The sequence below is a fragment of the Pelecanus crispus genome, chromosome 4 (genome assembly GCF_030463565.1).
Source record: "Pelecanus crispus isolate bPelCri1 chromosome 4, bPelCri1.pri, whole genome shotgun sequence".
Taxonomy (NCBI): domain Eukaryota; kingdom Metazoa; phylum Chordata; class Aves; order Pelecaniformes; family Pelecanidae; genus Pelecanus; species Pelecanus crispus.
In genome coordinates, this window is record NC_134646.1 from 30,446,382 (window position 1) to 30,461,428 (window position 15,047).

General features: G+C 42.8%; 1 protein-coding gene across 4 annotated transcripts in view; it reads right to left on the reverse strand.

The window, feature by feature from the left end:
• Positions 1 to 5,533: 5,533 nt before the first annotated feature.
• NFKB1 (nuclear factor kappa B subunit 1) overlaps positions 5,534 to 15,047 on the reverse strand; it is a 60,669-nt gene continuing 51,155 nt past the window's right edge. For all 4 annotated transcript variants that reach the window (XM_075709912.1, XM_075709909.1, XM_075709913.1 and 1 more), the window contains 8 exons: positions 13,141 to 13,342; positions 11,781 to 11,950; positions 10,820 to 10,922; positions 9,792 to 9,916; positions 8,868 to 8,934; positions 8,359 to 8,531; positions 8,046 to 8,223; positions 5,534 to 6,360 (listed from right to left, as the gene is read on the reverse strand). In XM_075709912.1, coding sequence (XP_075566027.1) covers positions 6,173 to 6,360; positions 8,046 to 8,223; positions 8,359 to 8,531; positions 8,868 to 8,934; positions 9,792 to 9,916; positions 10,820 to 10,922; positions 11,781 to 11,950; positions 13,141 to 13,342 — 1,206 coding nt within the window. In that variant the 3' untranslated portion in view covers positions 5,534 to 6,172. The remainder of the gene's footprint in view (positions 6,361 to 8,045; positions 8,224 to 8,358; positions 8,532 to 8,867; positions 8,935 to 9,791; positions 9,917 to 10,819; positions 10,923 to 11,780; positions 11,951 to 13,140; positions 13,343 to 15,047) is intronic.

Below are 15,047 nucleotides of genomic sequence, written 5' to 3' on the forward strand. Positions count from 1 at the left end.
TTTCTTTGGTCCTTTTACTTCTATTAGTCCCCTTTTGTTTTTGGAGATGCGTAGCAGAGACCACTTCAGTGACCTGTAGCAGTGTCAGGTGCAGTGGAACAGGCCAGTGAGTTTATTATTCTCAGTAAAACACAGTTCAGTTTTGTAGCTTGCAAGCCAGCCTTTACGTTGTCAGAATCACAGTTTTCTTTCTTACCCTCTGAGGGGTAAGTTGAGTCATCCAGGAACTTGCAGTTTGAACGTTTTAAGGACATGTTCCAGTCAAAGAATCGGGTTTACGTAATTCTGCTTTCCAGTCAGATGTTACAAGATAGCAAAATGCAAGTCCCCATTTAGTTTAATTAGGGTGGAAAACCAAAACTTAAGTGAAAAATACAGAACCTTAAAATTACTTGGTTTTTGTCCTTGCCAACATTGAGGAAAGGCCATCTTACTGTAGGAAGTAGTGTCGGTCAGTAAAGACCTGTAACTGTCAGTTTTTATCCTTAGTGTGCATTGTAGCCAAAATCGATGTGTCTTTGGTCTAGGCCACTACAGCAAAGGAAACATGCTACAGCATGAAGGGAAACAACGCCCTGAGGACTAGTCAGGAGGAAGGTGGTGAGTCTGGTTGCTTGCCAGGACCTGTTCTTGGGGGTCTGCTTTTGGAAGTTGATCTTGAGATTTCTTGATGGGCTCTGCGAGTGCAAAGTGGTTCAGTACTGCTTTCTTTGCATAGCTTTTTTACTTTGTGGCTGGCTGGGGACCTGGTTGACTCAGAGAGGAATGGCTGTGGTAGAAGGGACGTTACCCTTGCGTATTAGAACCACTGGCCTGTGGGTCAAGCCAGGCTCTGTGGCCCAGTGGGGAGTTGGTTTAATCCGGAACAGGAGCTCTAAATAAGAACGAGTATGGTCTGTCAAGCCGGCGGCCTGGTGGGGAAGCATGGATGCAGGAAGATGCAGGAGCTGAAAGTTTCAATCCTTTTTCATGGTGGTGAAAAAACAAAACCTTAAATGCTGGCCTCTGATACCTCTTTGCAAACATTGTGATAGCCAGGCTTTTACCAGTGTTGCAGCTTAGCTCTCTTCTCGTGTTGTAGCAATCCTCCTTTGCCTGTTGTAAATAAGCTAGATGATAATACTCTGGCATGCTGGCCCTGTGATTGTGTCTTAGCAAGTGATATACCAGGATTTAAGCTTCAGCTCACTTCGCAACAACTGTAAAGGAGCAATGGTATGAGCCAGCCTTCAGGTAGTTTCCTGTGAAAGAATGAGTGGAATGCTTGACCTGTTGTTAGGAGTGCCTCCATGGTAGGGTGGTAGGAAGCTGTGGCTGGGTTGTCCAGCCTGATCACTGGTGGGGAGCTGAGAAGAGCAGAGGAGCTTCCATGAAGCAGCAGGCCCAGTGTTTAGGACACTGACGCGGTTTGTGTATCTAGCCATCTGCTACCCATCCGGAAGTGCTTTGGCCACAGATTTTGGTTTGTACTGTAGCCAAATGTAGAGTTTCTTGCCTGGGATGCTGAAGACAAGATGATACTGAGGTGATTGCACATCTGAAAGAGAAGCGAGACATTAGTCATGCTCCTGTCTTTCCGGCAAACATCATTGTATTAGCTAGCCCGGAGGGCACAATACTACTCTGTGTGTGTGCACAGGAGCGCACGTGTGGGCCGACTCAACTGGAAGTTGGCAAGCACCGCTACAGGCCACACGTTAACTGATGTTAAGTCAGTCACAAGTGTTTTCCCTTGCAGCGTGTAATGAAGTCCACTGATCTGCTAGTGCTCTTCTGTATAGTGAAAATAGTAAGGGTAAATGGATGGCTGAAAAATTTCTATAGCCGTTGCTTTTAAATGAGTCCACAGGGAAACCTGTACAGGCTTTGAATAATGTACATACTACAGCCTAGCTCTAAGCAGAGCATCAGACTGCTTCATAACCCTGAATACAGAAAAGCAACTCCTAGGTAATTACACCTTGTGTTGTCTTTTGCTTGTAGCTGTAGCAATCTTTTGAAGCCAGAAAAACTTCATCCCACATATCTGGCAGTTAATCCAGAACTGCTCTACTGTAAGAGAAGATCATGTACTCCAGAAGAGCCAAAAGCTGTGGCTGGTGGGTGAGTATTGACCATTGCACCCTGAGCTAACGAATGGGCACCACCACTCCTGTCACTTAGTTGGAGGGAGCAAGGAGAGTTACTCTTTTTCCTTAAATGTAGGTAAACAGCATCTCACTTGCCCGGAAAAGGGAGAAAAAGCACTTCATACACCACCACATGCAGGTAAGGTTCTTATCCTTTCTGCAGTCCACAAAATCTCAGAATGCTGCCTAGAACTTCCCACTATCAGACTGATCTCCAAGTTTGTAAATACATCCCAAGATGACACCAGAAACTTAGAGCTTTGGCAGCCAATCTAAAATCAAGGGCAGTTTAACTTTCTGAATAATCCTTTTTACATGAAACGTGGAGAAGATCTGTAGTGTTCTGTTGTCACAACTTACTTTTGCTGCATTCCACAAGTTCCTGGCGTTTATTACTGCAGTACAGTAGCAAAATGTAGAAAGCTCCAATGACAGCAAGTGCAGGTTAAGTTTAGAATTCTTTCAGATTTGGGGCCTCACTGTAATTAGTTTAAAATTTAATACTAAACTTGATTGAGGATGCCCAAAGGTTACACCTCGCTACATTCCAGGGAAAAAAGGTTAATTAGATAACCTTTCTTATTTTAATATTGATCCAGTTGAATATTGCAAGTGTTTCCAGAGAAATCTGTGCGGTCACTGTCAAAGAGACAGGAAGTGTGACTAGCACTCACGAGGACAAACCCATGAAATCAGCTTTTAAGGATCAGTTTGAGGTTGTCGGTTGCTGCTTTTTGAGCATACCTCCAGCCTCAGTGCTTTAATTGCTAATGGAAATACGCAGCAGGCTTCCTGCAGTACGATGCAGTGCACTGGAGGAGCCCACTGTGGCGTGGGCCTAGTCGGTACTTCTGTTCATCCAGCCGCAGTGCAGAGATGCCCTGCTCCGAGTAAATAAGAGCTTGATAGCTTGCTGGGGAAGTTCTCCTAAAACTTCTAATGGAAGAAAATTAATTCCAGAAACTCTGTTCATGCACATATCTTAAAAAAAACCCCAACTTATTCCTGACTTTTGAGAATTTAGTGAATAATACCCCTCTCAGTTTTGTTTCCTCAGAGGTAATATGGAATAGAAGGGGGAGATGACACCCTGTGCTACAAGGTGTAGTGAGGCCCACATGCTAACTTACCGTGCTGAATGAAAACATAAGACTGAGTTACACCATTACTACCCTCTTTTTAGCAGTTAAGTGAGAGAGGTTTCTCTCTATAAGCCAGGTGTAGACAGGAGCTCTCAGGCAGTGAATTCCTGGGTTCCTGCAGGACTTTTTTTTAGTTTATTCCATCACACTTGTGAAATAGGAATGGCACTTCCTTTCTGGGCAAAGAGGTGTAAGGACAAATCTGTGCCTGAGGTGAGGAGATATGATGAGGAGGCACATAAATATATGTTGACAGTTACCTGTTAGGAAGAATCCATCTGCTTTAAATGGTTCTGTTAACACTTGTCTGCATGGCTTACACTTTCTCTTGCTAAGCCTGGTTCCTCTGTATGCTGCCGTCATCCTCATACCTGCAAGGAGGCTGACCTTCTCCCAGGTGCCATGTGTGCAAGAATCAGCGTGCCCTGTACAGGATGACCACCTACTAGTAACAAAAAAGGTAAAGCACAAAGAGTAAAGCTGTTGTGGTTTTGCATTTTCTTTTAACTGAGCTGCTTGAGGTAAACACTAGGCTCTCCAGTAGGTTTGCTCTGCCAAATGAGAACTACACAATGCAACACAAATGTCTCCTACTAGATGTCGTGCCGCTTTCTGTAGTGTCCCCTACACTAGCTGGTGGTGTGTTCTACCTCCTACTCTTGCTCAGTTTTGACCAACTGTGTGGCATGCCTGCAACACATACTTAAGATGCTAAGGGTTAATGCAGATAGGAAAAGTTGTCCTATTATGTGACTCAACCGTAAAAATGTAGCATTCCTGTTTTGAATTAGTGAGAATACTTTTAAATTAATAGCTTTCTATTTCTCAACAAAGAGGGGAAGGGGGGGAAAGAAAGGACCAAAGCCTCTTTTGTTAAATAGACTGAAACTGAGATGCTGCAAGGAAAGAAGCCACCAGACTGCCACTTAAAGCACTTGAATACACAAGGCCTAGGGGAGATGTCCCACTGTTTCTTGCATGGTCACTAACCTGATGAATAGCTATTATGCAGCATTTGGTCATGAAGTGCTTCAGGAAATACAGACCCAGGTGTCTTCTGGTGGTTTAAAAGCAGAGCTGGTCAGAAATAAGGCTAAAAGGTGTGAATCGACAGCCAGGATGCCCTGGTGACCTGCAGGATTGTAGAAACCTTGATTGAAGTCTCTGCCAGCCCCCTGAGCTGTGCTGGAAATTCTGCGGCAGCAGAAGGTGCCTTTGAGTCAGACAACAGCTCTGCTAGGGCTCAAAAAGCTCCTCCACCCCCAGAAGAGGAGAACCTTTGCCTGTTTCTGTTACAGCTGGAATGCAAAGAGAACACTGGACAAGTACATTCACTGAACAAAAATCCATACACCTTTGACACTGCATATGTAGGTTACTATATATAATAACTGAAAAAAAAAAAGGCATTTTTACTATTATGTGTCTTGTTTCTCTGGAAGTAATTAACATCCTCAGTAATTCAGCTGGATATAAAGTTATTTCACAAGTATTTTTTCATTACTCATGTTTAATCCATTACAGCAAATACTGCTCTAAACACAACAGTTCTCAAAGTTTATCTTGATTCATTTTCTCAGGAGTGACACCCAGGTTACTGAACACTGAGCTGAGCCAAGAACGCTACTGTCAATCTCCAGCTTTGTGCCAAGAAAACTGGCTATAGGTGAGCAACAATGGTATCACCCTGCTCATTGCGTTTTCATCATGAAATCTGCTATCTGTATTCTTAGGAGGGCCACCACCTGTAACGGTTACACTCACCATCTCAGAATTAACATGCAACAAGAAGAAATACTGCTTGGGAACGCAGTTAGCAGCGGAGTTTCTAGATAGCCCAAAGAAGAACAGTCTCATCAGAGTTTTGCAGAGATGCTAAATAGTTGGTTTCAGTGTAAATGATTCTCTGCTGCCACAAGTATGAGAAGAGAACTAAAAGAGACCATGAGTTAGAGGCTTTAGTTCCAAAGCACAGCTGCTCAGCAGTAGCTGATGCTCCTGGTCTCCCACCATAAAAGATATTTAAGCTTTGAGACAGGTGGCTTGCAACCCTTTAATAAAGGGGTTGCAACCTATCTATTTTAGTACTTGGAAAACAGCATAATTTTGTATCAATGCCTAAAAATGAAATGATAAATCTTCAATAACTCTACTTGAAAGATATGTAAAAATTACAGCAAGTGTAGACAAGAGATTTCATTTTGGGATTTTATTATAAAAGTAAAATAAAAAATAAGCATTTAAAAAGCACACCTTTTTTTTTTTTTAAAGGAACAGATATAAAAAAAGACTATTTACAAACAGTAAAATGCCAAACTTGAAAAAAATTTTGCATAAGAGACACTAAAGTTAAGTTTAAATACATTATTTGAAATATACAAGATTCTTTTTCTAGGATTGTCTTTTCTGAGTTGTCACTGTTGTGATTAAAGTAATGATTTTTCTTTGCCAGCTATTTTATCAGCCTTTTTCCTGCAACTGTGCTGCAAAAATAGGAAGAGAGCATCTAGAAACTGTATCCTTTGATTGCTCTGTGTGCCTTACCTCTTTTTATTAAGTGAGTCGGTATTATGCATTAGCAACACGTGACTTTCATCTATAAAAGAAAATCCTCGCAAACCAGAAAAGCCCAGTCAGTCACAGTGTCCAGTCCTGTGTATTAATGCGGCAGTAGAGCCCTGGTTATTGTATGTGGCTTGTAAATGAATAAAATTAAATGTACTCGAGGAAGGAAGCAATAGCTAGGAGTCGCATCCTGAAGGCACGGTTGGTTCACTTTCGTGTGTGGTTCCTCCAGCACACTTCTGGTTGTGAATTCACTTCCCTCGGGCCAGGATGACACCGACGTAACTTTAAATGTCATGTTTTTTCCTGTAATTGCATATTGCTAATTGAATATTACTAGTTGGCTATATAATTGTTTTGCACTGAACTTTCATGTCCATAGCCCATGGTCATTTTGCCAAGTGTTACCGATGACTTGCTGTTCAGAGAGTCCGAGTAAGTAAAGCTCAATTTGCGGAAGGAGGTCTCCACACCACTGTCACAAATGCTCTCGTTGTCTTGAAATTTGCTATTATAAAGCTCGCCTGAGGGAGAAAGAAAAGGGAAATATATTATCATTTGTGTTGATTCAGTAACATCGCTTTCAGAAAAGCCTAAGGAATGCAAGCAAATAGGTTAAAGCTCTTCTATCAGAAAATAACTTTAGATATTATAACAGGAAAAGCTGGGCTGCATGTTTTCAGTTGACCAAAGCACGGGATCTAATGCACTGCTGGCAGAGATCAACTGCAGTTGGCACTTGGATGGGATGAGAAGCCGGGTGCTCTGCTGCCACTAACACTGTCACCGCACCAGTCAGGACTCTGCCCAAATGTGGCAGTAGCAGGGCAAAAGGTTCTCTGTTCTCAGATTCCTAGACTCTGTGCGAGTATACAGCTCCAGGATGAGGCTCCTGAAACTTCCTTGTGTTATTTCCCGTACAGATTTCATTTTGAGACAAACACTGAACAGTTTTCATCTAGTAAGTGAGCCTGAAATACAAAGAAGTCAGCAGTAGCTGTCATCTGTGCAAGATCCACAAAAGGAGCGTGTGACTGCATGAGAACCGTATCTGAGTTGAAAGTATGATGTGGGCTCAGCATGACTAGAACAGTGGTCAGCATATTCGGGTTCAGTATTATTTTTCTAAACAACTATCTTAAAATGACGTGATGCAGTCCATTCATGTTGCAAAGCAGCAGAACTCCTCTTACCCTTCAAGATTAATCTAACGAGGCAATATGTGTAACAAGCACATTTTTGCATAGGTGTGAAGGTTCATTCCATGACTGAACAACTAATTTTCTACAGAGAGTAAACTGGCAACGTTAGACCAGGATGGAGTTACTGTGTTGTTTCTTTTTTCTTTCCAGAAATATCTACAGTATTTTCACATAGGGTGTATATTTCCACATTAGGGTGCTGGCAGCGGTACTGGTGTTTGAACAGAACATCAAGAAAGAACAAAGGTTTTTGTTCCTTAACATGGCCAGGCAGTGACTGAACATCCCCGATGACTTACTGCCTCCTCACAACCTCTCGTTTTCTATTAGTAGAGTCCCCTTGCCAAAAACACCGTAGGACCTCCATTGTTGAAGATGCTCCATACTCAACTGGACATGACACAGGCAGCCTCATGTAATGTTACACTGGCCCTGCTCTGAGGAGGCAGTTGGACAGCATGGCTGCTGGAGGTCCCCTGTAAGCTAAACCAACCCCGATTTCTCTGCCTACAGAATGCTGGGCCATTTCGGAGTGCCACACATTGTGGAAGGAGAAATTTAATACCAAAGTCTTCCCGAGAAGTTTAGGAACCCAAAACATTTTTGTTTATTCAAATATGAAGGGGAGCAGCAGGGGGAAAGTTAAAAGGTAATGGCACTTTTACAGGCCTGGGAGATCATTCCCTAGTTTATCTTCTGAAACCTATCCCCAGTGCATCCAAGGAGTTACCATCAGTAAATGGCAGATGTCTGGTTTTAGAGAAGGGAGCCAGTATAATCAATACTGTCATGCTGGGCTACTCATTCAAATGGTCCATTTTTCCCCTCTCTTTAGGCCTAGCAAATGTCTACACCGAGAGAGTCCTACTGCAGTAAAACAGTTCTGAAACAGGTAAGCGTCTTGGGCGTTGTGTGTAAGAAACTATGCAATCTACCAGCAGTCCAAGGGGTAGGGGGAGAATTGAAAAAATGTTTTAAAGCTCTTGGTGATCTGCTGTCAAATTTACCTGTCTCTCCATTTGCAAAGGTGGGTGGTGATGATGACGGAAGAGCTTTTGCTGTACTGTCCTCCTGGTGAGATGGGCTTTGTGAGACGGATAGTGCTTTCTGAATGATTTCAATGGCTTCTGTGTGATCCATCTGTCTCAAAGCAGCGATCAGCTCTTGAACTGTACCACCAGAAACCTAAGAGAGAAGACACCAGATGCTCACCACCGTCCAGGCTAGCTAAAACCAAAGGGCTGCACTGTCTCACCATGCAGGTGGACAACGTTCTCTACACGTCTGTGTGTTCTTTATAACTTGTTATGGCCACGTTACCTCATAGTTATCTAGCAGAGTTTTTGATGGGGAAGGGCTCAACCTGAAGGCATTAGTAAGTATGCCAAGACCCAGTTTTTGTGCTAGAGTGGACCAGTTTTTGTTTGGATCAGGCGCTTCCAATAGTTTGTAAAGTTGTGTCTTGGAACTTTCATTCAGCTCTCTCAAATGGCCTGGGGAACAGAAAAATACGTTAGTTTACGATTTATACAAATCGTGTACCAGTTCATTTCTAAGCAGACACAAAGCCAAATTAAAGAGTATTTTAGTGTCCGTCAATCCTAGTGTTTACTCATGTATTGCTGTAATACTGAAAATGTAATCCTCTGTGTCCTTGTGACCCGCCTCTTAACAGAATCATGCTCGTTCTGAGAATGAGTGGGTGGGAGGGTGCCCCTTCTCCCTCCCCATTTCAGTTACAAGCTATTGCAGGGCAGTGTCTTCTGCAAGTACACTTTCAGTACTCAATTACTAGAGGGATATTGTCAAGTCTTCTTTATAGATGTTACCTTGTGTCAGTAAGTCCTCCGAAACCACTGCCGACTCATAGGATTTGCCATTTAATATGTCATACACCTAAGAGAATACATTAAAGTCAATATTTAGCAGAAACCTGGTTAGTGTCTATTATCTTGACAAGCCTCAGTAGTATTGTATAAAGCCCTAATTCCATCTGTAAATTGGCAATTTTTTCTGTCCCAGGATCAGTATGACTAAAGGTACTGTAAGAGACCTGTGCAAAGCCTGAGGGAGAAATCGTGAGAAGTTAATTTCCGTTGCTCTTTAGCTACGTCATCTGGCAACTGTCTTCAAGATACAGAGGAAGTCTTTGTAGTAAGTAAGTAGCAGTAGCAGTGGCTAAGTAAGGAGTTATTGCCTGTCTGCAACCAGTAATTTAAAACAAAGCCTGGGTTAGATTTTCACCTAAGGCTAGGACCATTCCCCAACTCCATGTGGTTAGAGATGCTGACTGCTTGTACCTTACGCTCCTGCCAAACCAACAGCGCATGCTTAGCTACTAAAGCATAGACCGTGCAGCCTAATCACCATTTGGGTAGGACACAAAAGCATATTTTCCCTACGCACAAAGTCTGTGATTCTGAAGAACATGCAGCAAAGAAACCTGCTAGAGTGTCTCACTCTGAACACGGGCCTTCAAACAAGCTGCCCGACCAGCTAAATACTTTTTCCTATTGAAGGCTGTAGCACAACTATTTCAAGAAGTGCCTAGTCATTCCTGTTCAGCAGAAGTAGTCTGTTAAGTGGAGCTTTCTTCCAATCCTATTGCATGGGGGTTTTTTTGTGGCTGAATTAGTTTATTTTTTGATGGCAAATCAGTAGCTTGTCACCACTGAAATAACTGTGGATGCAGTGAGAGGAGTTGGCCAAGAGAGCTGAACTATCATTTATTATTAAAAAAACAAACCACATACCTCACAGTTGGCCGCCATATCTAGTGGTGTCGTTCCAGGCACAATTCCTTCATCGTCATCTTCATCCTCTTTCACATCGTCTAGATCAAACAACGGCTCAAAGTTCTCAACGTGAGGATTTGCACCTGGCAAACAAGTGTGCAAAAAAAATCCTAAGAAAAGGCTTCAAGTTGTTTTTCAACAATATTTAAAATATGTATTCTAAGCTCTGAATGGCAAAGCTGCTAATTTAGCTACTCAAGCTAAATTACATTTTATATTAAGTCAGCTGGCAAATAAATTTATTAACTGAAGTTAAATGCTGTCACATCCCTGCATAATGCTACTGAGGGAAAGAGTGACAAGCAGAGGGTTAGGGCCTAAAGAAAGGGCTATGATCAAACAAACTGACTTCCAGTCCCATTCTTGGCTTGCAGAGTGTAGCATGTGTGTGATGAAGCAACGGTGTAGCGCTGCTGCTTATAGTGTCAGAAAAGGGTGGGTATTATTAAAAGTCCAAGCACACAGCCAGAGCAACGGGAAGCTTGGATTTCTGCTTCGAAGGAGAAAAATCAGGTATTAAGGGTCTAAATACAACTGAAGAAATGTTTCAATCAATATTCAAAACTAACTCTTCCACAGTGATACGAAATAGGAGACACTAACAAGCTCATGTTTTGGTGACCTTTTTTGTTTGTTTGTTTTTAAAGCAGTCCAACACTTATCCCAACTATGTAATGAGGTCTCTTCTCTGCTTCTTCAGCTATAAAAAAAACTACAAAAAAACTACTCAAAAAAAGTTCCAACAGTGCTCAGGACTTTTTCCTTGACTAACATAATTTGCTTTTTTTAGCCATTAGATGGTGCTAAAGAGTAGCACAGCACCTGAAAGTAGGCCTTTCCTAAGGAAAAACCAACCTTTGTGCTTTTAACATCTCATTTCTTCTGTTCATTAAACAAGTTCACTGGCACATTCTTTTCTGCTTGCAGCCTTCTACCCGAATTGCCGCTGTGAAAGAAAACGCTCCCGCAAATGCCTGTTTTCATACCTGCTGCTTTGAGAACTGCTGCCAGCTTTGTAGAGCCCCTTCCAGCTGCTATGTGAAGAGCAGTTGTCCCATCATATGTAGTGCTGTCCACATCCGCATCACCCTAAGTTTTTATTGAACGACAAAAATAAAAGTCCTACCCGTCTATACAATACAGCTGCAGAGACTCATGTCTGCATACACATTGCTACCGCGCAAGTAAGCACCAATTCCATGCCTGTTTGCATAAAAACTTTAATCATTGTCTGAAAAGAAGGAACTAGAAAGTAACTACAAGTTACAAAGTGCCTGCAGGAACAGATGGCGGTCTCACGCTCCAGTGTTACAGCAGGAAGCACAGCGTATAAACCCAAATGGGTCAGGTAGATAAAAGCCACTTTGCATCCCATGTAATAGTTCTGCCGTCTGATTACCCGCAGCATCTGGAGCCTGAGCTGCTGTGCACAGAACTCTGCCTTCCCGCTGCTCCTCAGGAGAGCGGGCAGGCTGGCCGCGCATTCGTACGCAGATACCGAGGAGGGCTACCGCGGCCAGCTCTGGGTGTGTACAACTAAGCACACTAGGATCGACAGTTAAAGAGATGACACAAATATTTATAGATACACACAACTATCGACGTGCATCTCTATCCACATTCCATTTCACAAAGATGAAGCGATTAACTTGTTTGCGGGTAGTTTCATTGGCTGCCAGGATTACTCAGTGCAAATTAAACATGGCATATGCGGTCAGGCCAGGGTCACAAACTGTTAAATTCCTCAACTTGGGCAAAAGGTTCACCAGCAGTGCTGAACAAGTAATAATAACATTAGTGATAATTTTCCCATTATACCAATTTAAGTAATCAAGTCAGTAAATGGGGAAAACCCCTTACTTCTCTTCCTCTGAAGCACTTAAGGATTTTCAAGAGTTTTTAAACATGTAAGTGAAAAGACCTGGGAGAAAGAAATTCTGCCCTTACCTCAAGCAAAAGGCAGCCTGCCAAAGGGATGTTCTCGTGTTCAACAGCTAAATGCAAGGCAGTGCGTCCAGATTTTTGTTCCTGAGCGTTGACATTAACTCCAGCAGCAATCAGCTGTTTGAGGCAGGACATGCTATTTGCCATCACCACCATGTGAATTGCACTGAGACCTACACAAAACAAACCCCATCCATCGTGCGCATTAATATTTGAAAAATACGGAAGTGGCAGAGTAAGGAGTTTTGAAGTGGCCGCATCTATGAGAATTGTAAAATGAGTGAGAGTTACTGTAGTTATCTGAGCGCAAGTGACTTATTTTGCCTCCTTATACACTAAAAGGTGGTCTTAATAAAAAAGTTCTTTGTGTATAAATAGGAACTAGTTGTGTTATTGATGGCAAGTCAAAGCCATGCATGGGGGCGGGGGGAGGGGCTGGATCAACAAATTACAAGGTGGAAAAGAAGGCAGGAACTTAAGAGCTCACCTAGAGCATCTCTTTGCCTCAAAGGAGAGTAGCCTTAAAAAGAAAATCTGCACCTTGGTACTAAACAAATAGGTACCCTGCACTGGCCCCATCTGCTACTGAACATCTCTTCTAGCAACATTCTGGAGAATAACTGCTATTTTTAGTATCACCCTCCTGTAAGGTCACACTGCCCTATCACCTCAACGTTACCTGCACTAGCTCAAAAAGAAAATAATAAAGCCTTGTATTTAAAAAACAACCAACCCACCCCAAACCAACCAAACAAAAAAACCCCTCTCTCTGAGGAACTTCACACAGTCTTTTGATTCCCATAATGACATTTTTAGGTCAGACATTTTACAATCCACTAGAGCAGGAGCACTAAATTCAAATGACCCGTGCCACTGAAAAATGGGAGAATTGTGTCTTTGTTATTTTATAGGCTCTAATTCTGCATGGTCACAAAGTACCAGATATGAAACTTGACACTAGTTGAGGAATTATTTTTGAGGGGATTTCATTCACTAGAGAGTAGGAAACATTTTCTCCTGGGGGGATTTTCTTTAAAAACAGTGGTTGCATAAGGTATCTCAGGAGGAACAGAGTACTTAAAAGTTTTGTGAGATTAAAAAGAATATACAGTGACAAAAATTCAAATCCATACTGCATCACATGGCCATTACCAATCTTTATGTTCTGGGTTAACCAGAAAACCTACACGTCTGTGTTCCCTCATCTGTGACTGCAGGCACGTAAAAGCCAAGGGTAGCACGTGCAAAATGGGGAAAGATGGTATTTCCAAGGTCTGTGTCTACCTGTGTAAAACCATGGAGTTGGCAGGAATTGAGGTGCGCTTGTTCAGTAGGTAAGTGTAAAATACAGCCATTTCCGTACCTTCACCATTGGAAAGGTTGATCATCGGAGATATCTTCTCATGTTTGAGGAGTAGACTCAAAATCTTGTCGTCTCCTTCAGTAGCAGCTAAATGTAAGACAGAATTACCATGGCGATCCAGAAGGCTGACGTCTGCTCCAGCCTTCAGCAAGTCTTCTACCACCTCTGCCTGCTTTGTGATTACTGCCAGGTGCAAGGGGGTCTGGAAGTGACAGAAGCAAGGCATGAGAGAGAAGCAACAGCTACATCACTGCTACAGAAATCTCTTAAACCCATAAAAGCTCCTAGTGTGAGAAGACGTTAGTCCACTTCAAAGCTAACAGAAATGAAAAGCTTGCATATGCGTACATTTTTTCCTGCATACTGCACGCTACAAACAGGACTTCTGGAAACACTGGAAATAAAAGCTGCCTTGCCAGTGTCAGCAGTTGGACTTTGGGAGGAACAAAGATGTTGCCTACTCCTGTAAGCCAGGGCACTGACCTGGCTATTTGAACGTTGTGGTGCAAGGGACTCGGGAAATGAGATGATCCCTGTGCCCCCCAGGCACTGTAACCCTGCTTCCAGCTGCCCCATAGCCAAGTTCATGCCGCAGAGGGAGCACCCGCACTTTCCAGGGCCTGCTCAAATCCACCTTTGGCACCGAACTATGCTCTAACATTGCTCCTGAATAGGGGGTTTACAGCCAGGGGCTTGGGACTTCCTTATCCCCCCAAATGACTCTGCACAGAAAAGGAGAGAACCTTGCTGTTCTGTGCATTTGTCAAAGCGCAGAACAGCTGTGTGTTTACGCAGCGTGTGTCTAGCCTAGCTGATTCTATTTGTGTGTTCTCCATTCTTGTGCAAAGACACATGCAGCACTGAGAGGCTCTCAGACCGAGAGGTTTCCAGTATTTCCAAAGATCAAGTGTATACTGCATGCCCGACACTCTTGCCAGTGAAGAGCACCATGTAGAACACACTCAGACATGTATTTAAACAGTAAGGCATTCCAGTAAGGTTTGGCAAATCGTATTTCCAAAGACTAATTCCAGCTCTGTACAATAAGCTTGTTTGTCAATACATTTGTCAACATATTTGCAATTAATTACTCAATCTATAGGGTACATGTATGACCCAGCTTTCAGAATACCTGTACAGAAGGAAAATTCTAGCCCAAGCCTACATTCCCTCCCACCACTGGCTTAAGGTTTAAGAGAAGGTAGGAAGGTCCTGGTAGTAAAGATTTATTTCTTGTATGGAGCACAGCTTTGCTTCCTGTTTCTGTTAAACAGAGGGCACAGAATTCAATTCCAATCTTCTGCTTGCTTTCATCAGCCTCCACATTTCAAACTTGCTTTATATGAGCATAAAAATGAAATGCTAAAGAGAACAAAAAAGTCAAAATAAACCCTCTGGGACTCTCTCTGTAGAATAAAATCCCGCCTTGACTCTTCACAGCAAAAGAAACGACACAAATGTCAGAGCGCTGCCGTGTCACATCCAGCTGGTTACCTTGCGGACAACCGAATGGCAGGCACAGTTGAAAAGAGAGGCTTTTCCAGGCTCTTTTCCACAGCTCTTTTTAAAGCCTGTTTGTGGTACAATACAAAAACCTCAGACTGTCACAGATGAAGTTAAGGAGACAGAATTGTGCCTGGCAGTTCAGAGTTCTCTTCCTACTAGGTAAAAGACATGGAGATGGGGATTTTTGTTGTTTCGCTGTAATGTGAATCTAGAAATGAAAGGGAAATTTTGGTGCTCGTGTGATAAGCACAAATGCCATCGGGACTATACGAAGGGCATAGTCTGTTACAGCTTCCACATGCCCCCAGATAACTGATGATGCAGCAACTGACTCATGATCCCGAGTTATCCCAGGTTAGAAAGGTCAAAAGAGCCCAGAGTTGGCACACTAATCCATACCA